The 25,252-nt window shown below is 41.6% G+C and overlaps 2 protein-coding genes across 2 annotated transcripts; both read left to right on the top strand.

Annotated features, from left to right (window-relative positions):
* Window positions 1-654: 654 nt before the first annotated feature.
* LOC146629573 (parathyroid hormone-like) lies at window positions 655-1,088 on the top strand. Its single transcript, XM_085358719.1, has 2 exons — window positions 655-737; window positions 830-1,088. Exons 1-2 carry the CDS (start codon window positions 655-657, stop codon window positions 1,086-1,088), a joined length of 342 nt encoding a protein of 113 aa, XP_085214845.1.
* Window positions 1,089-1,555: 467 nt separating this feature from the next.
* On the top strand, window positions 1,556-24,728 carry LOC146629572 (BTB/POZ domain-containing protein 10-like). The gene is made up of 9 exons (XM_085357141.1): window positions 1,556-1,571; window positions 1,762-1,873; window positions 12,288-12,529; window positions 12,616-12,919; window positions 13,197-13,299; window positions 16,307-16,427; window positions 19,586-19,783; window positions 20,103-20,213; window positions 22,922-24,728. Exons 1-9 carry the CDS (start codon window positions 1,556-1,558, stop codon window positions 23,374-23,376), a joined length of 1,662 nt encoding a protein of 553 aa, XP_085213267.1. The 3' UTR covers window positions 23,377-24,728.
* Window positions 24,729-25,252: the final 524 nt, after the last annotated feature.

The following is a 25,252-nucleotide window of genomic DNA, read 5'->3' as shown; positions in this document are numbered from 1 at the left end:
CTCCAGGCGCAAAATCCCTGTGCATAAAAGTAGTTAATGGATCTGCAATATACCAACAATGCATTCATTCTGACAAAAGTTTGTGCGTGTAAAATAAGTGTGTGTGGGTATTTGGGGTCAAAAGCATTTATTTGCTCTCGTATGACAAAAGTGAAAGCCTGGAGTTCAGAGGCGGTGTTGTCATTCCTCTTCTGCCCCCTCCACGAGCTAGAGGTGTGACATCAACAGCAATAATGAAGGCAGCTCATCAATGGCAGGAGCCCGAGGATATAAAAAGGAACTTGGGGAGTCCTGGTCTAATCATAACTGATAGGAGCGGACCACCAAAGCAGGCTGACTCACTTTACAACACAGGTAAGTTCATCTTGGGCTATACTTGGGCTAAAACGGAGGCCCACTAAGGCTTGAATCTAATTGAAGTTATTAGTTGTGTAAGCTTTATTGTAATATATTAGCATTTTTATACATTAATACATTAATAAAATTAATATATGTTGAGATAAAGGATGCAGTGGTTTCAAGGTAGATTAAATTTAAAAATAAATTGACACTTTTAAGACTAAAGGTCAAATATTTTTTTCATTTCAGGCAGTTTTAAAAAAAATATTGAAGTTTTGTTCTTTTTGTATTTTTTGTTTTTAACAGGTAATCAAAATGGGAAAAACTGACTATAAGATTCTACTTATTTCACTCTGCCTTTTACACTTCTCCGTTCACTGTCAAGGACGACCACTAAGGTAATCCTCACAGACCATTTAAGATGATTTTTTTTTCACCATAACAAGTTCATCACTATTAGATCCTAGCTATATCACATATCTGTGCACAGTAAAAGGACAGTGAGTGAGGTCCAGTTCATGCACAACCTCGGAGAGCACAAGCAGGTGCAGGAGCGCCGGGAGTGGCTACAGATGAGACTCCGGGGTATCCACACGGCAGGGGCCCGGAACAGCAGTCGGGAGACGGCGAGCCGGAGGAGGAGAAGGTGGCCGCTGCGTCTGGAGGAGCTGGACGAGCTGAGCGATCTGACTTCTGATGAGATCCAGCACGCTTTGAACGTTTTGGACGAGCTCCTCAAGTCAGAATGAGTTTAGATTTTTTTTTAAATTGTTATTATTATATGACCGCAGCAACATTTCCAGAACCTTCACGGTGCAAAACTTGAGGCTACTTTGTAGATTCTTGTTTCTTTTATAAGTGTTAGCCTGCCTTTACTGTCAGTGTGCATTTTTACTCTATTTATTTAGACTGATTTTATTTATTAAACTGATATTTATGAATTTTTTTGGATTAGGCAAAGCTTCCCTGTTGTGCGTGCACTTTTATATGACAGGTGGTGTGTAGGCCACTCATAAAAACGACTTCTACATCTTGAAGGAGATAAAATTTTGGACCAAATGTGTCGTGTTTTTAATTTCATATATTTTTACATGTATAAATTAATTTATATGATTGCATTGCAGGTTTGCGCGCTGTTTACTTTACTTTTGACTGCAAAGCCAAAATAAATAAGTAGGCTGCAATGCACTTCAAAAATATAAAAAATATAGTTTAAATGACTTTAGTAAGAAGTATGACACTAATGAAGTGGAATAAACGGAATAAAATATTTAAATGTCATGTCATTGTTGTAATTCTTATTATGTGCAGTGTGCGCCTGTGTCAGCACGCTGAACTGTTTTCTCGCGATATTCCACGCTAACTCCGCTCACCCAAACCAAAACAAAGAGTCCTCAAGCTAACAGTAGTTTGTCTACAGAGGGTTTTCTTACAAAAACGCTCGTCTTTTTCTGCCTCTCCAATCTTCGGTGAAAGGTGCAGCGGGCTGTTTAAGCAACTGTCACGACTACAAATCGGAATGTAACGCAAAAAGGTAACAGGGAGCTTTTATAAACTCCTTTTTCTGGTAGCAGTTAGCTCCTAGCAGTCAGGAGATGCTGTAAGCGCTAACTTAATAGGCTAACCTGGTTTCTTATAATTTTATCAGATTACGCAGCTCAACTAAAGTTAACCAACTTAATTTGATATTAACTCAACTCTTTGCTGAGCTGGAGCTGCACTTTGTGTTTAGTGTAGTTCTGTTAAGTGTCAAAACTCTGTAGTGGGTGGTTGTTTGTAGTTGCTGTAAAATAAGAAGCTAATGTGATAATTCACCATTATGCGATATGAAAGCAGGGTACATTGCAATCCATATGGACAGACAGGTGATGTAATGGTTAATCCCAGCTTGAGTGAGTGAATATTTGTGAAATAGTTTGATGGCTCCACTACTTCTGGATCCATAAATTTATTACTGAGCTGGGAGTTGACCTTTGCAAAAACAGCTAATTTTCCCGTAGATGAGGAGGCGGTAGTGCTGTTGTTAATGCAAGGAAGGCTGTCTGTATTGATTTTTGCTGTTGTCCAGATCTTTGAGGAATGGTCTTATCAGTGCATGATGGTGAGAGTTATTATAAGTGCGCTTTGAAGCTTATCTTGGAGGTTAATGAACTGTGTCTTGATGCCGTGACAGCAGAATAGGATGCTAAGGATAGGGGTGAGATAGAATAAGTAGTAAGAAGAGTCTTGTTGCAGGCTAAAACCTTTATGGATTAGCTATATACACTGCTCCAAAAAAATTAAGGGAACACTGGATCATCACAGCATAACACAAAGTCAGCTCATGGATCACATAAATCATTGTGAAACTATTTAACCTGCTTTTTTGTGCAGATGAAAGTGACAACAGGTCAAACAGGAGAGGCAACAACAAGACAACCCCTGTTAAAGGGAATAGCCACAGACCTTTGCTCCCTTCATATCGTTCCTGACTGTTTTTTTTCCTCGAGTTTTGATTTTTGCTAGTGTCCTTGTCAGTGCTAAGACCGTGAGAGTATACCGAGGTATACTGATGAAACGGTCGATATAAAAATTTAACACGGTGTCAAACACAAACATGCATCATCATCCGTTCAGTCTCATATGTACCGATTTGTGTGCATGTAGACTGAATTTAGTATTTACGCCCACATTTGGAGGATGCAGGAATTAATTATTTTGTTGCTCATATCAGAGAACACAGTTCAGCTAAGACCGGTGATTTTTTTAAAATAAAATGTAGTTAATTTTATTAATTGACATTACAGACAACTTGGTTTGGGGTTTGTCGGTAAGTGTCCAGGACTAGGTTTCAAAAAGATTTCTCCTGACCACTACTCATGCGAGGGCCTTCAGCTGGGTCCGAATTTTCTCCAGGACACATGTCAGATTGACTACTTTTTCTTTTTAAATATTTATCTATTGCTATTACACACTGCGTCGTCTCACAGCATCACTATTATGTAATTAGTGTTGATGTTTCTGTGATCTTGCACTTTTCCAGCTTGAAAGCTGCTGAGAGACAACAAGGTTTTGTCCCCCTTTGCTACTCATGTCAATGCAGCGGTAACTCTTAGAGACCCGGGTCTTGTCTTTGTTTGAATGGTGTCCGTAGGTGAGTATGTGGAAGTAGTTAAAGATTTGAAGATTCTCCCACTGAAATACATAATAAATTATTGTTGAATAAAGTTTAATAATTGAAAAAGTATAAAAGTTAAAAGTAAGACAAATACAAGCACACGTGTCCAAAAGAAGTTCACAGGCTAGAGTCAAATGTCAATCATAAATATTCCACCCCTGTAATATTCTCAGCTTTGTAATTCTTTGTCAATATTCTTGATATTTATAATTGAGCGATTTTTATATATTAGTACTATTTCTTAAATTTGTAAACTCTGTAACATATTGTATTATTTAAATAGTTTAGTCTGTTACTGTTACTGTCTCGGAGCAACTGTAACCCACATAATTTCCGTAGGGATTAATAAAGTATTCTGATTCTGATTTATTTAGAGCAGGTAGTTGTACTGCCCTCTAGTGGAAGAGAATGTAATTGTTCTGCCCCTTACTCACTCCGATGGCTTAGAGCAGCGGTCCCCAACCCCAGTCCGCGAGAGTTGAGGCTCGGATGTGAAATTAATGGTTTCCGGGTTTTATCGGTTTTTATCATTTTTTTTAATAGTTTTTATCGTTAACTCGCTTTCCCTGGGTCTTTTCCCGTGTGTTATGAGTAAATCTTTTTTGGGGGGTACCGGTACTGGTTTTATTTTGTTGTATTTATCCACGACACCTTAAAGGCCGGTCCATGAAAATATTGTCGGACATAAACCGGTCCGTGGCGCAAAAAGGGTTGGAGACCGCTGTTATAGAGTACTAATCAGGTGGAACCAGATAACCTTCCACGGCACGCCTGATCATTTCTCACTGCACACCTATGTGCCGCTGCACAGTGTTTGAGAAACACTGCTTTAAAACTCAGTTTTCTTGGTTGCGATGGTGACGTGTTGAACTTTCTGCACAAAATATCTGCTGACTCGCAGAACAAACGTGGCAAGTTGTGTTCACAAACATGAGCAAATAATTTTAAGTAGTGCAGCTGGCAAGTCAATGTACAAGGTACATGTTGTTGACATTTAGTCTTCTCCACCTTAATTCTTCATGCTACAGATTCAACAAAGTACTGGAAACATTCCTCAGACTTTGATAAATGCTGTCATATCATACACTCTAGGAAGCTTGGAAAGAAAAGCGAATGGACTTCTTTATGTTTTTTAAAGACTTAGATTACCATGACCTGGGTGACTCTTTACAGACATGTCATATTTACAGTTGTTGCAGATTTGTCAGTTGTGCTTCACTGACCATGGAGGCCATTTGTGTACAGTGAACTCACTGTCATGTTTAAGAAACCCCTTTGATGAATTTCATGAACATGGTCAACAACAGTATTCAGGTAAGCTGCGGTATTTTAACAATACACGGGACTATGGTCCCCAAAGTGTGCCAAGAAAATATCCCAGCAGAGGCCTGATCCACTGATACAAGGCAGATTGGATCCATGCTTTAATTTTGTTTACGTCAAATTTTGACTATGCTGCCCAAATCCTGCAGCAAAAATTAAGCCTCAGTTTGCTGTCTTAGCTGACAGGAGTGGCACACATTGTGATCCTCTACCACTCTATCCCATCTGCTTTAAGGTTTGACGTGTAGTGCATTCAGAGATGCTTTTTAGCATACCTGGGCTGTAATGAGTGATTATTTGAATTACCGTTGCCTTCACTGGAAGGTTTCTCTTTTTCAGTCCATTCTCCGTTAAACCTGGAGCTGGTTGGGTGAAAAAATCCCAGTAGATCAACAGCTTTTGAAATACTCAGACCAGCCCGTCTGGCACTGATAACCTCTAAATCAACACCAACAAAGTCTTAATCACCTTTCTTACCATTCTCATTCTTGGTTTCAAGTTTAACTGTTTTTTACCATGTCTACACGTGATTGGATGATTAGATGTTTGTGTTAACGAGCAGCTAAACAGGTGTACCAAATGAAATGGCCAGTGAGTGTATGTTTTCTTGACATTTCTTCAACTCAAATATTATCTGACCACCGTGTTAAGAATATTTAAAAAGGCTATGCAAGACTCAAAAAAAAAGATTTGTTGCCAGGTTGCTGAAAGTTCAAGAGTTACGAATTGGGTATAAAGAATTTAGCATTTGTAGTATGCAGCACTTAAGTAGGTGTAATGCCTTAGACATCTAGCTGAAGATAGAAGTAGGCTGTGTTGAACAGTCAGTGCCCATGAAATGCAAGATTAAAAAAATGTATGTGTAAAATGTAGTAATAATTACAAAAGTAGCTCCATGTCTTAGTGGTCCTATCTAAAGAGATTTTTAACCCATTTACAAGGCACAATAAACAAGTTTTCCCCCACAGGAAATATATTAGGCAAAAAGAAATGGAGGAATAAGAGATAAAAAGACAACAATAAATAAGCAAAATACAAGAATATCCAGTTATAAAACGCCTGGGGACTAAACTTACCAAATTAAGAAACAAAGCAAGGAGATAAAATATATTGCTTTCAGATGCAAGTCCAGGGTTTCTGCTGTTTCAGTAGTTCAGCATTCAGCACAGTGAGGGAGATTCTGCTAATGATGTTGTTATCCAGGAATTCATCCTGTTTGTTCTTCAGTCACTTCAAACTGGAAGTTGTTGAAGGCACAAACAAAAAGAAAAAGAAAAAAAAAGCGTATTAATGCATTTTTATTTCATGCGAAGGGTTAAGTATAAAAGAGGCTGTGTTATCTCTGCATTTCATCTTCATCAAACTAGGATCCAGAGCCTATGAAATTTGAAGAATTAATCTCATTTGCGGTTTTTCAAATATATTTATGAGGAATGGGAAACTGGAGGATTTCCGTTTTATTAGATAATATCACAGTTTTGAAAATAATTTTTAAAGTTCAGTAACCTTCTGGATAAGCCAGGGTAAATTTTCTTTACGATATAATGTCAAACAAATAAATCGTTATAATTGTTGTGCGCAAAGAAAGAACGACTTAAAAGCAAACCAAAAAAAAAAATAAAAAATTAAAAAATACACGGAGCCCTGAGAAGTGGCAACTTACGAGGATCACGTGAAGGCAGCACCGCTCTGATTCAGCGAAGCACGCGGCCATTCACAGTTTAAGGTCCCTCCGGTGACTCTGAATGACTAGCCCGAGCGAGTCTTCCCCCCCTCGCCATCCAGACACGTTAAACGCTTTTGGTGGATTTTATTTGTGTTTTTCTTTTTTAAACCAGCGAGTTAAGTCTGGCCTGAGTGTGTGTGTGTGAAACGATGCTGATGAAGTTGGAAAGTAATGAGCGAGGATGCTGAAGCTGCCGGCAAGCCCGCTTTGTTCGGAGGAGCGCAAGGCTTTTGTGCCGCTGTCATCCCGCAGCTCGTTCCCTGCTGCTTTGTCTTCACTTGGCCCTCTGATACCGAGCGGTAGGTGCACGTCGGCTTTCAAAGCACCGAGGCTTTTCAGCTCTGTCATTGTGTTACATGTGTTAGTGCTCTGCTCTCGGTATGCCTCCCTGTCATGAAAAGAATTATAATAGTGGTCCAAAAAGGAAGAGCAGTGACAGGAGGTTTATCCTTGATGGGACTCTGTGGAGTGTGTGATGATATAATGATATTTATGGTAGTCTCACATCCACTCATCCTGGGCAAGGGGTGGCATTTATATCCTTGTTATGAATGGTAATTCCCATTTTTAATTAATTGTCCCTTTGTTGGATTTATTTTGTACAGGGCAGCTTCCCTGCCTTCGCCCATCAGTAGTGTCAGCTGCCCCTAAATAATAGATTGGACCCTCACCACTTGGGGCTCTCACCTCATGCTTTTAATAGACTGCCAGGACGCCATGCATCGTTGCCTGTCTTACTGTGTCTTAGATGGGTTGCTGACTTGCATTAAAACTGCACACACAGAACCAATGTACCTCTTGAGATGAATAAGAAAGTAGAAATGGTGGTATAGGAGGGGGGAGGGAGGGGTGTCCAGTAGCAGGAAATTAGACAAGTGAAATGTTAGCCCTGTCTGTGTGAAATCGTGGCTTCTGTAGACTTGCATTGCCATGTGAAAGATGAGAGGATCTGCCTGCCCTGAGTGAAGTATTGCCTTCTCAGTTCCTTTGTTCCCTCCACTCTGCTGGTGTGGCTGCTGGCTGGCAGCCTGTTTGGCTGCAAGACCCGCTTTTATTCTTAATTTCCAATTTCGGCCAAGCATTAGAATCCCATTGGAGATTCATGCTGTGTCAGGCACTGGTGTAAATACATATATTACATAATCAGCCACATCTTGCCAGAACTCTTAACTGTGGTGTTTTTGAAAAGGAGACTTCATTATTAATGAGCGTGTCATGAGTCGAGGTATGCTGTGTTGGATAACGGGCCGGGCTGTTGCTCTCTGTATGAATAATGGTGTTTTTCACATTTCAGACATTGGTGTTTTTGTGTGTGTCTGCACCCGTTTCTCCTTTTGCTCAGCTACTATGGTGACCCTTCCCTTCAAGGACACTGGCGGAGTCTGCAGCTCTGTATTAATACGGAAATTATTATTAATTTTTGTTTCCACTTTGATGTCTGAGAGGTTATCCTGCTTGAGAAGTTAACTATCTCCATGTGCATGGCTTTAAATTTTTATTTTTATTTTAGACATGCTAAATTTGTAGAAATTTGTGCGCAAACAGTTGAGCTTTTTGCTTCACAAGACTGATGGGTTGCCGTCTGGTAAAATGAATAAATGACCTTGAATCGCCATAGAGGCAAGTCATTGCTGCATTGCTTTTGCGGAGAATTCTTTTTTTTTTTTTTTTAATTTATCAGTTTGCTTGTCTTCTGACATTATGGTCTACCCTCCCGCTGACCCAGCCAGACAGTTAACCAATTAACCACTCAATCAGTCTGTCAGCCAGCCGGTCAACCCGTCTGACCAGCAGCAGCAAGCCGGCTGTCCGGCACGCTGAGATCTCAGCCGGCATCCAGGGAGCCTTTTCTAATTACCAGCCTTTGAAGCTCTGCCAAAACATGCAAAACCTGTTTAGTGGGCATGGTGCAGGGAAATAAAGTTCAGTTCTGCTGTGTTATTGAACAGCTTACTTAACCCTTGGTTCTAGAATAAACCCCAGTGATTTTCCTCACTTAGTGTCTTGTTAAAAACACAAAGTGCTGTCATTATTTGAATTATCCTAGATGTATATAAAACCATCCAAAGGGCGACAGTACTTGGAGTGTGCAGTCCTCCACTCTGGGTTGATGACAAATCCCTGGTGGCACTCCCGAGTTATAGTTATAGAGTTGCTATATCTAACAGTCTGGGGTATACAAAGTATCCAGAAATGCCACAGTGCACTTTTTAAAGGTTGTAATTTCAGGTGGAAAGGAAACGAGGCAAGAGACGTTACTATTCACAGCTTTCCTGTGGAGAAAACTTCCAAAAGATGGATTTCTCTCCTGGTGTATTCACTCGACTAAAAGAGCTCACGCCACAAATGCTGTTGTTTGTTTTGTTTTACGCAAAGACTAAAACCAAATAAAGCACAGATATTGAAGTACTGCTGCCTGTGACCACAAATCAAAACTATTGTAATGTAAAGTTTGGATGGGTTTTAATAGCAAAAATACTGTAGACATTTATTCCAAAATTTGATTTCTTTTTCCTTTTTTTGTGCTTTACTGCCACCTTTTCATGGTTGTAGTGTGTTATGTCACATCAAGAGTGAAAAAATGTCCCCACAAACAATTTCATTTAAGAATAATGATTATTTGAATGTTCAAACACATTCACATCCTAAATAAAAGTATCCCACATTGTGGCAGTGGATGCTAGTTACTATAAGTAGACACTCTCACCTCTTCTCTGTTATCATCTTTATTTTGATGTACAGTTTGAGTGATGCCCTAAATGTTGTCCTCCTCGATGATCATGTTCAAGTTCAAATTGAAAAGACTGAACAGAATACATGTTAGAAATCCAGACCAGACGCTTTTTAGTGTATGTTAATGTAACAACTTATATGTGTTGTCATTGTCAGAGTTGAAGCCACTTTTACAGGACCTTGTCTTTTTTATGGAAGAAGTCAGCCTGTTTCTTCCATTTTATGTCTCTCTGATGATATCACCTCCAGTAGACGGTCATCATCATATTTCATAGCGACTCCTCTCGGGAGACCCAGCTCTCTTCATTACTGAGACCTGGATTTGTTTCTGCCTTATAAGCTCAGTGCTATTGATCAAAGAGCCAGCTGTACTGTCGCAGTGGATCTATAATGGGTGCATTCATCAACACATCTAACAGAGTTATCAATCAGTAATAACTAAATAATGATTTAATTATCAGAACCTTTGGTAGTACAGTACTGTGTTAGTAACTGTTTGGTTACATTTTTGTACACTTCAGTGATTTGTCAACCTTTAGGTTCTGGACTGTTATTAGGCTAAAGACATTCATGTATTTTATAGTCCTTTTCAAGTTTTCTTTCAAACAAATAAATAATTGAGTCAGATTAATCAATACTGTCATTAACCGTTTGGTACAGACCTGTGTTAATAGTAAATGCAGTGATATAATTATCACACAGCTATCCAAGCAGATTTTATGTTCCCTATTCATCCTATTCGTCTGCTTGTAACTACATTATATGACCTCAGTGTACTGCACCTGTATTCTGTGTAAGCTCATTTTAGCTCCATCTTTTTATTTTGGGAATCTCCTAAGGCAGCTTTGTATGATTCACAGTTCAAACGAATCCATATTTGTTGATCCTGGGTTAAAATTAACAGAATGTACTGACGGCATCTGAATTTTAGTATTTTTTTGGGGAAGAATGTGGAGAAAATTGATGTTCACATCTCTAAGATCTGGTTGAAGGGGACATGTTAAGCTAGTGTCCAGCTCATATAATAGCTTTGCATGATTAACAGTTCAAAATAATGATAGAGTGAGAAATCCCTGCTCTGTGACATCACAAAGATTCACGAGCAGATAAAATGTCTGAAACAGTGTTTAGAACAATCTGAACCTGAGCTTTGGGCTCCTGGGGATTGTTTTGTACCTTTTTGAAACTTTGTCAGTGTTTAATATGAGCACCTATATATGTAAAAGTATAGATAATGCTTTACATTTGGTATTTGTCATGTAGTTTAACATGACTGAAGATCCGTTTTTGCAAGTATTTCTCTTTCAGTCTTAAAACAATGAAAGCCTGAAGCCAATAATGGAAGCGAGTTGCTTTTCGCTTGAGTGTGCGTGCCTGCTTCTGCATTTCTCGAGTGCATTAATGCACGCAGGAGCTTGTGTGTTTAACTCCTTTCTGAAATGGAGGGCAGATATTGTAAGAGCTCTCTCAGGGCTGCTTGTCTGTCTCTGGAAAAAACACTCAAGGAAGCATCGCTCACTCCGAAGCAAGGTGGATCGGTCGTTACCTATCTGTCAAAAACCTGTGAAAAACCAGCTTGTGGAGCAAATAAACAATCAAGACGATTTCTCTTTGTTGTCCTGTAGCCAAGTGAGTTCGTCTCACTCAGATTGTTTCACATGGATGCACCCTCTAATTGATGCTGATGTAGTGTGTGCCTGTAGCTGAAGGCTGAGGTCGGTGGTGCTCACAGTTTGGTGCAGTTGTGTTTCTGCAGCACTTAGGGCCTGTTGGGGTTCACGCGAGTTGACTGCAGACTTTTCTCGTCCCGCGGCTCGGCATGTAAAAAAACTACTCTTTTGCTCCTCGAGCGATTTCTGCACGACAGTGTGAATGAGTCTAGAGAGGATGCAGTCGACGCACAGAGTAATGTGCCTCGCCGCTCCATGAAGTCACGCATCAGTACTTTGGGTTTCTGTGCGATCATTAGTGCCGTCCCACTTGGACTCGAAGCTTTGAGCACATCAAACCTGAATGGCTGCTTTGAATGAGTTTCTAAAGGGATGCTTTAAATATAAAAACCTTTATGGAGTTGCTCGATTATCTACTCACTGTTCAGCTCCATGAAGTATAAGACGATGAGAAGCTGTCAGATATGAGGTGTTTTTCTAGAGCTACAGACACAGTTAATGAAACGCTTAATATATGTATATATATGGGATAAACATTTTAGAGATTGGTATACTTTAAAGTTTTGCGACCTAATAATTAATACCAAATCTTCTTATATTTTCCGTTTTGCTCTAATGAAATGATGCTAGTTGCTCTAAATATTAAGGAATAAATGAGAAGGGCAGATGAAGGTCATCATTGCAGCGGACAAACAAAGTAATGCAATTTCTGACTTGTATTGATTCCACTCTTAATTTATGAGAACCAGTATTTGGCAGTTGCTCTCATTAAATTAAAAAAACCTGTTTAATCTTTGCAATCATGGATTTCCATAAGACAGTAAAGAAATGCAGGATTATGCTGTTTTTATGTATATAAAAGCCACAGAAGTGATAGAGATAAATATACGGAGCCAAACAATAATAGCCTTAATTAGTCTAAAAGTATGTGGGCATTTATTGGCTTCACCTGGAGAAGGTCGTAGGTCTTAATCTGAAACTGGCTTATATTAGAGTCAGGACTCGAGGTCTAATCTCACCTGGTTAATTAGTGTACGAGTCAGTCTTTGTGTTGATGCACTTTCGCGGTCATTTACATGTTACTGCATTACACTATTAGCGCATAACTCGACATGTTCTGCATCCATTTCATATTAAAAGCATTGCAGGGTTTTATGTACCTTACACAGCTGTAGCTAGTTGACCTGACATGTATAACTGTAGGAGGCATCAAGTGTTCCTAAAAAAACTCTGTTAATCTTCTCTAGTTTTATTCTACTGCATCCTATTACTATTTATTTTTAATAATCGAACTTTACGAGATGTGCGTCATTGTGATTTCCTCCCATCTCTTCACAAGTGAGCAGTGTGGTGTGTCAGCGTTGGACTGCAACCACCAGCAGCGGCCGGAGGTCAGGACCATGAGTCTGTACGGGGGCGGTGCCAGTGGCGGTGCGAGAGAAAGAGGAGGAGGAGCAGAACATTACCGGGAACAGCAGCGGCGGCGCTCCAGCGATCGTTCACGCGACTCCTCCCATGAGCGGGGAGAGAGCCAGTTGACGCCTTGCATCAGGAATGTTACCTCTCCCACTCGGCAGCACGGTGAGGAGGATAAAGGTGCTTGTTGTAGATGGTAAAAGCAGGCCAAATATTCTCTGCATTAATTGTCCACATTTCTCCATCCATAGACCGTGAACGTGGCGAAGGAGGCTCATCATCCAGGTCCTCCAGCCCACGTCCACCCAGGGTTTCTCTTCCCCATTCCCACGTAGGACACATACCTCGTTCCCTGGCTTCCCCTGGAGGTGACCACCACTCCAAAACTTTGAGCCAAGGATCCTCTGATATGATCTACATCTATGACCTGAGCAGTAAAGAAGGACATCGCAGTGGGCTGAGACTGGGAGAAAGAGTAACACTCATTGTGGACAACACACGATTTGTGGTGGATCCTGCTATTTTCACAGCTCAGCCTAACACCATGCTGGGCAGGTAATTGTCCAGACCACATCAGAGCACATTAACTTTTAAGTTTTATTATTTTACCAACAAAAATAAGTATTGAGGTAGTCACTCTGAAAATCAGACGACGGGCAAAAAAAGAAGTTCTCTGTTAGATTATAACTGCATAGAGATAACACAGGCCAGGTATATCATCAGCAGCTTATGCATTTTAATGAACACAAAGCATGGCAGTACAGATAGATGGTCATTTATCTGTTCAGCCGTTGTTTGCAGTCATTAAAAAAACCCTGCCGTGTATTTTCAGGATGTTCGGTTCTGGGCGGGACAACAATTTCACTCGGCCCAATGAAAAAGGAGAGTTTGAGGTGGCAGATGGTATCAGCTCCACTGTCTTCAGAGCCATCCTGGTGAGAAAGGATGTACACGGTGTCTGTGTGTCGGTCACTTTCTGTGTAATCCTCTCATTAGTGTTTGCTTCACTGTCATTTCTTTCCCTGACTTTGTCTCAGACTTTTCCATTTCCCATCTATTAACCACAGACCCAATGAGTGTCTTCTCTTGTATTCTCTGTGTGATTATTTCGGCATATTCATTCTTTTTTGTAACCTTTCTCTCTCTTTTTCCATCCTGTGTTTGGGGCCCAGAACCTCTCTGAAAACGTTGGATTATTTGCATGATCTAAACTCTCATTTATTATGGTTATCATAGGTCCTAAAATAAATATGTAGTTACCCACACAGGGATTGCAATTACAGAAGCAGCAAAGTACCTCAAACAAGCTGATGTTGTATCCTAAAGACACAACATCAGCTCTTTTTATTCTAAGAAGCACGGCTCATTGAGGAAAGTTGGGGTCGTATATCTGCTGAGAATATTTGCAGTCTCAGTAAAGTGTCTGTTTCTGGTGGGATCCTATAGTTACAGTCAGACCTGTATGCCACATGCTGGCATATTCTAGTGGGTTGCAGAGGATAAGAAGCTGATGGGAGTTTATTTAAAATTGAAGCTCTTCTTCCATCTGTTCATATGATGTGGGCTAAATAGAAGCACCCGTACATTGCAGTGCAGTTCAGTCATATCCACCTATCCTGGTATAGTCTTGCTAAGATTTTGGGGGCTTTTGCTGCAATTCAGCAACTCTTGCGAATGATTTATGGTCCTACATTTGTGTCCCTTTTAGAGAGGGATTGTGTGACGGAGACATTCAGTCCTCCAAAATGCTAGAAGCGGGTGGCCTGACAGCAGGGACTTTATCCACAGGTAGAATGCTGGTTGGCTTAAAATTGACTTGAATAGTAGAGAGTAGAGTAGAAGAAGAAGAAGTAGCATTAAAAATCGCCACAGTGGACATTTTCATCTGTTTTAACACTCCGCTTCACTACAAATAATTTCTTTGTATATTATTTTTATAGTCACCACATACATGAACAAGAATATTACCATATTACTGCTTGTTCCACGTATTTTTCACACACTGCACCTATAAACTACCAGCACAATACCACACCATGCACTTTAGTCCCCACACTAGCTGTCTGCTTCTTCATTCTGTAGCCCATCACCAGGTAACAGGGATAACAGTTTAACACGCTCACACTCAGAGGTAGATTCATGTGAAAGTCCTATGTGCAGTTGTACTAGGTGAGTTTTAGTATCACTAAAATGTCAATTTGTGCCGTCTAAAGACGTCTAATACAAATTAAAGTTGAGGCATTGCAGTTAAATGTAGAGAGAGGAACTAAATGCTTCCTGCTCTTTCCTCTAACATAGATTATTACTCTTTTGTCATTTGTTTTGCCCGAAGAAAGAAAGAATCACTTTAATTAAATACTGCAGAATTTAAATTGTGCCAGGTGCAGCAGAGTACTTCCGGTGAGGATGCAAAAATACATCAGCCAAGTGTCTTGTTGCGTATCAGCTGCTAAGCAACTAGTAAATAAGGTGACATTTACCGGTGTCACTGTCCCTCATTTATCTGCTTTTGTCATGAAAGTTTTGCAGTGGCTAAGTGTAGAAAAATAACACATATCAGTTTTTAGGTATTTATCAAGTCAGATTTTATACCCTTAAATTCTTTTCTGCTAAAAGAAAACTGAAGGGGAGAATTATTACAGCGTGACACGTCGACGGCCGTAATTAAAAGCAAAACTGATAAAGAAGGAGCGGGAGGTAGGGATTTTTTTGTATGCACCAATTGACAACTAACCCCCAACATGAAAAAAAAAAACTGTCAGTATAAACTATTGCAAAAGCACTCAACACGTCGAGAACCCACAGCCCCTTGGGGCATGCTTTGATGGGAGAAGCTGGCTTATAATGCTAATACTGTGCGAACAAGCTGAAAACAAAGATCCCTTCTGAAAGAAACTTGGCCAGCTTTAAAAGGTGAATCTGACCCAGAGGCTGCAGGACTGTCTGGTTTGCTGGATCGTGTAAAAGTGTCTCGTAAGGCCGCGAAGGAAACTTTTATGTTAGTGGAGCTTTTTACAGAGGGGAAAAAACTGCAGGTGTCACGTTGCATGTTTTTATCTGAGAGTACAACGGAAAGAGGAACTGCTGGTGAAAATAATGTGAGATAACGTAAAGACTGTTATGCACAGATATGAATACAGTTGTGGTTTGAAATGTTTGGTATGTGTTACAGCATACTGCTGCTTCTTTTTCCTGGACTATTTACTGTCCAGCTGAAAGAGCACCCAGTGCACAGACCGCAGTGAACATGCTCATTCATTAATGCTGATTTCATCTGTTCATAGCAAAATAATCATTAGCACAACAGCAGCCTGAGGAGAGGAAATATTCTGAAAGCCGTCCAAGTTGTCTGCTTCCAAAAGTGTTTGTGGCAGGTGTAAAATGTTATGTGTTTGCCTCTTCTCTTTGGGAGAGCATTAGTAACAACAGGCGAAAAGCTGCTCGATTGTGGTCGTGGTATAATGGATTTTGGCAAAAGCCTGCATGTCTGTGGGAATTACACAAGGAGACATGAGGCAGAGCAGGAAATGAGATGTGCCAGAACTTTCTGTCCTGTGTGCCCCGAGTGTCTCCACTCTTTCTTTTTCTCCCCATCAGTAGAAAGTCTCCTGGGTAACAGCCACCGTGAGGGTGCACAGGGACAGACAGAGGATGGAAAGTGGGGCAGGGAGGGAGGCTGACGTCGGAAGCTTTTACTTTCATCACCCTTCACCCTTTCTCCTCTAAGCCTCTCTCTCCTCTGTGACGTTGCTTTTTACTTTCATCTCCACTCGCTCGCTCTCCATCCCTCCCTCCCCCCTCTCCTCATCCTCTCTTTCGCTCTCTCTCAGCAGCAGCAGCATTAATAATGGCGCCTTGTTTTTTCTCCCTTGCTCATGTGCGTGCATGAACATCCACCGCTCCGTCCATTTATGTGTGCGATCGCGCCGCTGAAAATGGCAGGATTACTACAAGTCGGGGATAATCCGCTGCCCTGACGGCGTTTCCATTCCCGAGCTGAGGGAGGCATGTGACTACCTCTGTATCTCCTTCAACTACAGCACCATCAAGTGCAGAGACCTCAGTGAGTATCTAAATGGCTAGCTGTTGATTTACTGCATGCACACTGATGTAGTTCCTCCTTCTGTCAGTGCACAGTTTGGTGAGTGTGTTGGTTTTTTACTTCTTTTGTTTTTTAATGGGAAAAAGTACACGTCTCTGCATGTTGCATGGGTACAGGCAGTTACTTCAGGAATAGGAAAGCAATAATTTCACACTAACAGGCTGGATATTGTTCACTGTCCTTTACTGAAGCCATCAGTTGAATGTGGAGCAGATTATGCGATTGATTTATTGTGAAAAAGAAAGAGCTGAAATAACATTGTTTGCTTAAATTTATTGCACAGCTACATTGTACTGGTTTGTGACAATGCTGCGTGTGATGCACGTTTGTTGTTGTTGTCGTTGTGCATGGCTGTGCCTCTTGTTTGTGTGTCTGAGTGTGTGGGAGGAGTGGCTTCAGCGCGCAGCCTGCTGCTTGCTGCTGCTCTATGCTGAGCTCTAAAGTAGGTCATGATTAGCTGTGAGATTCAGTGCTTGTTATGCAGGCACATAACAAGCCAAAGCTGGTAAAGTTAATTAATCCACAACAGGATGGGATTTTTTTTTAATTCTACTTTTTAGAGTTCTTTTTTTCAGTCAGCATGTCTCTGATTTCAATTGATTGCTGTTCCAGGTAGAAACACCAGGGATGTACTGATATATCAGCTCAGTATCAGAATACCCTGTTCAGTGATACTGGCAAATAAGATTACATTTACCGATGTCACTGGCTGATATTTATCTTTTGTGTCACAGTACAGCTTACAAATATTAATTAATAAACCTTAAATCTTAATAAACATTAAGTAAATACAACCACAGGTGAGCAACAACACATGACAAGATGATTGGCTGGTGTGAGGGGGAGGAGTCAGAGATTAATAATAACTAATGATTAAATGCAGAGTGGTGCATGAACACATGGTGAGTGAAAGGGGACACCCGATCCAGCCCTGACGGTATACTTTATCAAAAAGGAAAGTTTGGATTAAAAGTAAAAAGGGTGCCTGTCTCTTGAATCCAAACTGGGAGCTGGTTCCACAAAAGGAAGCTGACGGCTCTGCCTCCCATTCTACTGGTATACACGCTAGGATCCACAAGTAAGCCCACAGTCTGAGAGAGACTTAATTAGTTAACTAAGAAGGTAAGCAGCAGCCAGGTGCTGCTAATCAAATGCACTTGATTAACTGACCATCAGCAAGTGTGAGCACTTTTGAAAAGTTAGAAGTAAATCATCATCAAAGATCTTAGAACAGCAACTGTTGCTGCCATGATGTCAGTCTGGGAAAGGTTATAAGGCCATTTCTAATGATTTCAAAGTCCACCGTTATACACTGAGAAAGATTATCCTCAAGTGGAAAACATTCAGGACAGTTGCAGTTCTTCCCAGGAGTGGATGCCACAGGAAATACATCCCAAGGTCAGATGGCACAATGCTTAGAGAAACTGCAAAAATCCCAAGAGCTCAGGCTCTACAAGCCTCAGTTAGCTTGTTAAATGTTAAATGTTAAAGTTCATGACAGTATAATAAAAAAGACTGAACAAGGAAAGGTTGTTAGGAGAAAGCCTCTCCCCTCTGAAAAGAAAAGGGCTGCACAGTTTAGATAAAGTTGCATCTGAGCAAACCTCTACTGGAACAATCTCCTTCGAAGCGACGACACCAAAGTTGAGATGTTCAGCATTAATGCACCGTGCCACATGTGGTGAAAATCAAACACGGCATATCAGCACAAACATCTCGTATCAACTCGCAGCACAGCGTTGGAGGTCTATGCTTTGGGCCTGTTTTGCAGCCACACTGAGGCGTATTTTATAGTCAAATGTGAGGGCATCTGTCTGAGAGCTAAAGCTTGTGGTGGAACCTTAAGAAAGCCGTGCATAAACAAATGCCCGCAAACCTCAATGAACTGAAGCAGCATTGTAACGAAGAGTGAGCCACAATTCCTCCACAACACTCTGAGAGACTGATAAAGACATTCAATGAACGATTAAATCAAATTAGAGCAGGGCGATATGACCAAAAATATTTATCACGATATACATTTGAAAATTTGTGATAACGACATAACTGACGATATAATTGACACGAGACAAAATACTTTACAATTCCACAACTTTATTAGTGCAAAAAAAAAATCAGTATATTTTCACTTAAACAAGCAGCTGTTTTTTTTTATGTGCATTAAAGTTGTAAAAAAATATAAAAGTGCAAATGCAAATTCCTTGCTGGCAGTTTAACCAAAACGCATTTCCAGTGGAAACTGGCCGACATATCCTCAGCATAACCATGTATAATATCCACAAAACTTAAAAAGAGGTTATACACACACAATAAGGTAATATTATGTTGAAGCACAGTACGTATCACTCCGCAAGGAGTACATAAGGCACACGGGATTATAAGGGGCACTGTCGATTTTCAGAAAATCAAAGGATTGATTTTAAGTGTGCCGTATTTTCTAAAAAACATGATAATAACAACGGCCCGCTAGCATGCGCTACCAAAAATAGTGCTTTGTTGTGTATCTGACGGACGAAAGTTAAACCAGTTCCACACCACTGAAGTTGCAGCATTTTTACAAACCAGTTCTGGTTCATCCATTTCATTCAACGATCCGCTTTCGCTCTTCTCATTCTCCGTTGCCGCCATGTGCGTATGAAAGCAAAGGCACTGCGCATGCGCGTTTTACCCATATTCTATCGCGATATTTCATTTTCTTATCGTTGCCGAACATTATACCGGTATTACCGTGAACGGTATGATATGGTCCAGCCCGATTTCCAATTATTCCTGCTAAAGGTTGAATCATGTGGTGCCTCCACCACCACCTAAAGCTTCTAGTCTTCCTTAGAAATAACTTCTGTGGACACAAACTGCATTTTCAGAACTGTTAGTCAAATTTGATTAAAAAAACAACCCACAGTTAAAAGGCTCCTCCATATGCTTCTATTCAGGATTATCTGAGTGTCTCGACTGTTTCTATTATTAATCCAATACAATAACAAGTTTGATACAGATAGTCGTTCATGTGGGGTAATTAAAGTCTTCTACTTGCTTTGATTAGAGCAAGAATCACAGCTCAGTATCGTTTCTGGCTTCTGCTTTCTGTCCACAATGACGTCTGGTCTGTTCGTCCTCAGGCGCCCTCATGCACGAGCTGTCCAACGACGGAGCCCGGCATCAGTTTGAGTGTTACCTGGAGGAGATGGTGCTGCCGCTGATGGTGGCCAGCGCCCAGAGCGGAGAGAGGGAGTGTCACGTGGTGGTGCTGACTGACGACGATGTGGTGGACTGGGACGAAGAGTACCCACCGCAGATGGGAGAGGAGTACTCGCAGAGTAAGATTTCATAGTGAACCCTGCTGCTCCACTGATCTGGTTTGTTAGCCTCATAACTGGGTGACATTAATCTGATGGAGGCCGTGCTCCACTTTACAGAAACCAGGCTAAGGTGCCTCGGTGTGTGAAAGCAGGCCACAGTGGCACGAACACTTCCTGCAGCTCCCGCTTACTTTCTGTTTGTGTGGCTTTTTCTTGTTCACCTTTTAAATGTCTCAGATAGGGCAGGAAAGTCGTGCATTCGGAGAGTTGTCGGTTTTGCTTCATATTTTAATGCGCTCACTAGTTCGATTTTGAATGTATCTCTTGTCTTCCGCAGTCATCTACAGCACCAAACTTTACCGCTTCTTCAAGTACATCGAGAACAGAGACGTGGCCAAGTCGGTGCTGAAGGACAGAGGACTGAAAAAGATCCGACTGGGAATTGAAGGTACACCACAAAGGGGTTTTTTTGTTACTCGTGGCTTTCAGAATAGTTTTTGTCTTCAAATGCAGTCTGGTCCTTGAATGTCTAAAGCCAATGTAAAATATTTTGTAAAAGTAATTGCTTTCAAAGATGATGTCACAAAGAGTCCTTATCAGCTTCCTACAGACTGCTTTTTTTCATAGCCAGGCTGGCACAGGCACAGCCACAGTTGTCAGTGGAGTTCCTCAGGGGCCTATGATGGGCCCAGTATTTTTCACCCTATACCTGTTTCCCTTGAGTTTCAAAATAAAATTAAATTGGTGAGCTCTTGTCCTAGTTCAGGGGTCGGCAACCTGCGGCTCTGGAGCCGAATGCGGCTCTTTTGTCCTTATACTGCGGCTCCGGGTGGTTTGGGAAAATAAATTAGAAGTATTTAGCTGAAGTGTATTTTATTTGTGTTTAGTTCTTTTTTTAACTTTTAAGATTATTGTGATTTTGAAATATAAAAATAAAATTACATCTTATTATTTTTTCATCGCTCAAAATAAGCGCCACACTCGCGGAAACCGGTGTACCCACCGAAACGCCGTGCATTTATCGAGACTTTTGACCCCAGACCCCAGTTATGCATCTTCGAATCCACATTATGTCGGCAGCTGTTCTCCACCGTGAACTATGTTAAAAACAAACGCCGCTCACGCCTCACAGATTACAGCTTACAGTCCTGCATAAAGATGAAAGCCCCGATTTGCAGACGCTCTGTGCGCAGAGGTTCGGGACCATAAGTCTTATTGTAAACATGTCACGGCAGACCCGACGATGTTTCCATGAACACGCTTTTCAGCATCTCTTTATTGACCACTTTTCACACACGGTTGCTGTACGCACACAGCCGGCTGTAGCTTTTCCGCTCACAGCCCGACACACCAACACAACAGCAGAGAGAGCACAGACTTTAAGGCGGCGAGGCGTGATTGCGGGTGCTGCTCAGGTGCGTCCGCCTCCCCTGCAGCGGCGCTGCAGACCACGCCCCGCCACACACATTAACCAGGTAAAATACATATTTGTAATGTAATGTAATTTTCTCTGTAGCACTTCATGGATTTCTTAAGCAACACACCTTAGTTGCTCTGTGGATTCTTTTAAAAAGCAGTTAAAAACTTTTCTGTTCAAACAAGCCTTTTGTTGATCTACGTATTTTATATTCTTTACATTATTTACATTTGATCTTTTACATTGTGTATAATGTCTATTGATTGTATTGTTTATTTTAATTTTGTGTACAGCGCTTTGTGTTAATAAATAAACTTTACTTACTTACTTTAGTTGTTCACACAAAGCATAAAGGTAAAAAAAACCAATATATACAGTGTTATCTTCATTTTAGATTTCAAAAAGTATTTGCGGCTCCCAGTGTTTTCTTTTGCGTGGAAACCGGGAAACCAAGTGGCTCTTTGGGTGTAAAAGGTTGCAGACCCCTGCCCTAGTTCTTCTCTATGTTTAGACCACATTGGTATCTACCGTCTCCTAATACAAGTGACTTGGTGAGGTCATGTCTGTGTGAGGAGAGGATGGAATGAATTCATTTAGGAGACATCAGTCACCTTCTTGATGATGCTTTATGATGGACCGCTATCTAATCGTCATAAGCAGCATAAAAGTCTGCAGAGTACTTCAGCTCACATTACAGTACTTGTCATGATGGCTTGTTATGCCTGCTCTACCTCCTGTAGTTCAGGAGGAAGTTGCTCTCCGATGCATCCTTTGGAGTATAAATGTTAGCTAGTACTCCGCTATGTAAGAATCACTCCATTTACCAAGCTAAAAAACACAACAGCAAACCTGGAAGGAAAAACAGTTGTAGGTCATGGAAACAGTTTCACAGGAACAAACGGGAGCGTTCCTGCGGGCCTGCAGAGGGACGTTTTTACCCACACTACACACAGTAAATGATGTTGTTTAACAGGTTGTTAAAATCTAAAAGGCCAAATCTGAGGCAAGAATTTCCACAACAACAGTAAAATGCCAGTAAATGTGGCTTTCATTACATGACTTTTAGGAAAATGTTAAATACAAGCTCTAGCTTCATGCTAAAACTCTCAGTAACATTCGCCTCTATGCGTGAAGCCAAGTAACACTTTCTTCTGGCATGTCTCAAAGCTGGAGCTCGAAAAGAATCAGGGCCACACATCCCACATTTTTTCAATTATCAGTAATTAACAATATCCAAGTTGAATTTTTTTTTTAAAATATAGGTTAGTTTGATGCCATCAGCAGAGTCTTGTTGGTTTATTTTCCCATCATATTATATTAACTCAAACACCATTTGACTCAAACAGTGTTTGAGTCAAATGGTGAATCTCACAGAGTCATTAGTTATAGTTCAGCTGCTTAGTTTGGATTCGGGAGGCAGACAGCCTCTACTTTTAAGATTTGGCTTAAAACGTAACTTTTTGATAAAACATAGTTGGGGTTGGATCGGGTGACTCTGAATCCTCGCTTAGTTACACTGCTCTAAGCTCAGACTGCTGGAGGAGGCTACCCATGATGGTTTTATACCAATAACAGTATGTCATTAACTTGTGTGCACTCGCACCTGTAGTGAGTAGTTGTTTCTCCTCATCCTCCAACCAATAGATGCTGTTAGTGCGTATCTGTCTGCAAGCTATTTTGCAACCCAGCTCCACTCGAGCTTGTTTTGTCCCGATTACATATTGTTCCTTCCTTCCCAGGATACCCGACCTACAAAGAGAAGGTGAAGCGACGACCTGGAGGCCGTCCGGAAGTCATCTACAACTACGTGCAGCGCCCCTTCATCAGGATGTCCTGGGAGAAGGAGGAAGGCAAGAGTCGGCATGTGGACTTTCAGTGCGTCAAGTCCAAGTCGACCACCAACCTGGCAGCGGCGGCCGCAGACATTCCGCAGGACCAGCTGGTGGTCATGCACCCTCCCGGGCCGCAGGTGGACGAGCTGGACACTCTCCCCCAGCAGGTGGTGCTGGGGCCGGCGTCTGAGAGCAGTGCAGCCCCCCAGCCAGCACAGGCCTACGAGGGCCTGAACCAGCAGGCTCAGGACGGCTCGGGCCCGGCCGCACACAGCAACCAGCAGCAGCATAGCAGCGGCAGCCAGACTCAGGCCACTTACCGCTACGAGCCGGACCCCGACATGCCGTCACCCTCTGCATGAGACGGTTTGCTACACACTCCCCCTCTCCACCTCTGTGTTCACACCTCCAGCAACAAATGCTTTCACCTTCACCAACAAGGCTTCTTGCATTCTCATCACAGCTGCACACATGTTGCCACCTAATGAAGCACACACACGTGTGATTGGCCTTTAGCAGTCAGCAAGCGCACAAAGTTGTAGAGTTTAAGCGGCGTGTTGCTTTCAGTGTGAGCACAGACTTTTCCAGTGTCTCCTCCACCACCACCTCTTCCTCCTGAGTGGCAAAACACCAGTTTGCCTTGTGTTGCACCTCTGCTGCAGCTGCTTTCAGTCCACACGGCGTCCGAATGAATGAGAACTAGAAGCACATCAGCAAACCTCCCCTCCCAGCTCTGTTTACTCTTTGATTTGTCAACCAAAGGAGAGTTTAGTGGACCTTTGTGTACACGTGAGGAAAGATCTGTTTTACATGTGTGAATGCTGAGTGCTGTGTGTGTGTTGTAGAATACTGTACCTCACTGGGAAAGTGGATTTCAGTGCCTCTGCATATTTCTGTGGGGGGGGGGGCAATAATTTGATGTGAAGATGGACTCTTTTTCTTGTGTCACAACGTTTCACACAACATACATGTGTTTACTTCAGAGGGGTGCACTACAGAGCGGGTTCAGCATTGCCAGACTTTGAGTTAGCTGATTCGACAGTAATTAAAACCCCCAGTATCCCAGAGATGACGGTAATAATGGTGGTTATAAGTTTTCTCTGTCAACACAGATTTTCTGCACGCTTCCATAAAACCAGGTGTTTGATGTGGCTTTTTACTCTTCTTCCTCACAAATCTGATCGAGTGCCATATATCTCACTCTGAGATATTATAAAGAGGGGATAAATAGTGTGTGTGTATAAGTAATATAAATAAAACAGCAGAAGGCAACACTGCTGTGGATTAATAAATTAGAGCTCAGCATTCTCGATGTGCTGCTGTTTATTTGGACAGCTGGATATCCGAGCTATGAAACTGTGTCATGCACAGTTTGCAGAGCTGTAGCTTTACGGCAGGACTTGATGGTATGCTCTGCAAACAGAAATGTGCCACTTGCAACAGATTTTAAACCAAAACTCTGAATATAATTTGCTCCGGATCAGATTATATGATCATCACCTGTTAACTGAAGACTGATTTTCGTTTTGCAGTACACCCCTCTGATAAGTTAGGTGTTAGTTTAAGTCTTGTTTATTTTCTGCTCCACTCCTGAGTCTTGACCGCGGTGCTCTGAAACTCTGCACAGATCCATCATCACTGCTGCGAGCACACAGGATGTCAGAAAAGATGCTGAACACGTTTTTTGGTTTGTTTTTTTAAAATAAATGCTATTTACAACACCTTCAAGAATCACAGTCGCTTTCTTATTTAAGCTGTTTTCTTCATGTCTCAGAATTAATGAGGTCTTGGAAACATTCCTCAGATTTTGGAGGTGGGCAACTCCAGGCCTCGAGGGCCGGTGTCCCTGCAGGTTTTATATGTGTCCTTGAACCAACACAGCTGATTTAAATGGCTAAATTACCTCCTCAACATGTCCTGAAGTTCTCCAGAGGCCTGGTTACGAACTAATCATGTGATTCAGGTGTGTTGACCTAAGGTGAGATCTAAAACCTGCAGGACACCGGCCCTCGAGGCCTGGAATTGCCTGGAATTGCCCACCCCTGTCATAAAGGGGTAGACATGGTCAGCAGCAGTACTTGAGACCACTGGAACCTCTAAACCTGAAAGATGGTTGTTTGGGGAAATCCCAGCAGATCAGCTGTTTCTGAAATACTCAAATTAGCCCATCTGGCAGCAACAACATTAAAAGTCACCTTTCTTTTTATTCTGATGCTTGGTTTGAGCTTCAGCAGGTCA

Source organism: Diplotaxodon limnothrissa, linkage group LG7 (genome assembly GCF_057381915.1).
Source record: "Diplotaxodon limnothrissa isolate DT_005_m linkage group LG7, D_limnothrissa_male_GT1.1, whole genome shotgun sequence".
NCBI classification, from domain to species: Eukaryota; Metazoa; Chordata; class Actinopteri; order Cichliformes; family Cichlidae; genus Diplotaxodon; species Diplotaxodon limnothrissa.
This window is presented reverse-complemented; position numbering and strand designations above follow the sequence as displayed.

Bases quoted from the DNA above. Each gene is read 5' to 3' on its own strand.
- LOC146629573 (XM_085358719.1), top strand. From the start codon at position 655: ATGGGAAAAACTGACTATAAGATTCTACTTATTTCACTCTGCCTTTTA. The intron at 738-829 runs GTAATCCTCACA...ATCTGTGCACAG, and splicing joins TGTCAAGGACGACCACTAAG to TAAAAGGACAGTGAGTGAGG.
- LOC146629572 (XM_085357141.1), top strand. The intron at 12,530-12,615 runs GTGAGGAGGATA...CTCCATCCATAG, and splicing joins CTCTCCCACTCGGCAGCACG to ACCGTGAACGTGGCGAAGGA. The intron at 12,920-13,196 runs GTAATTGTCCAG...GTGTATTTTCAG, and splicing joins CCTAACACCATGCTGGGCAG to GATGTTCGGTTCTGGGCGGG.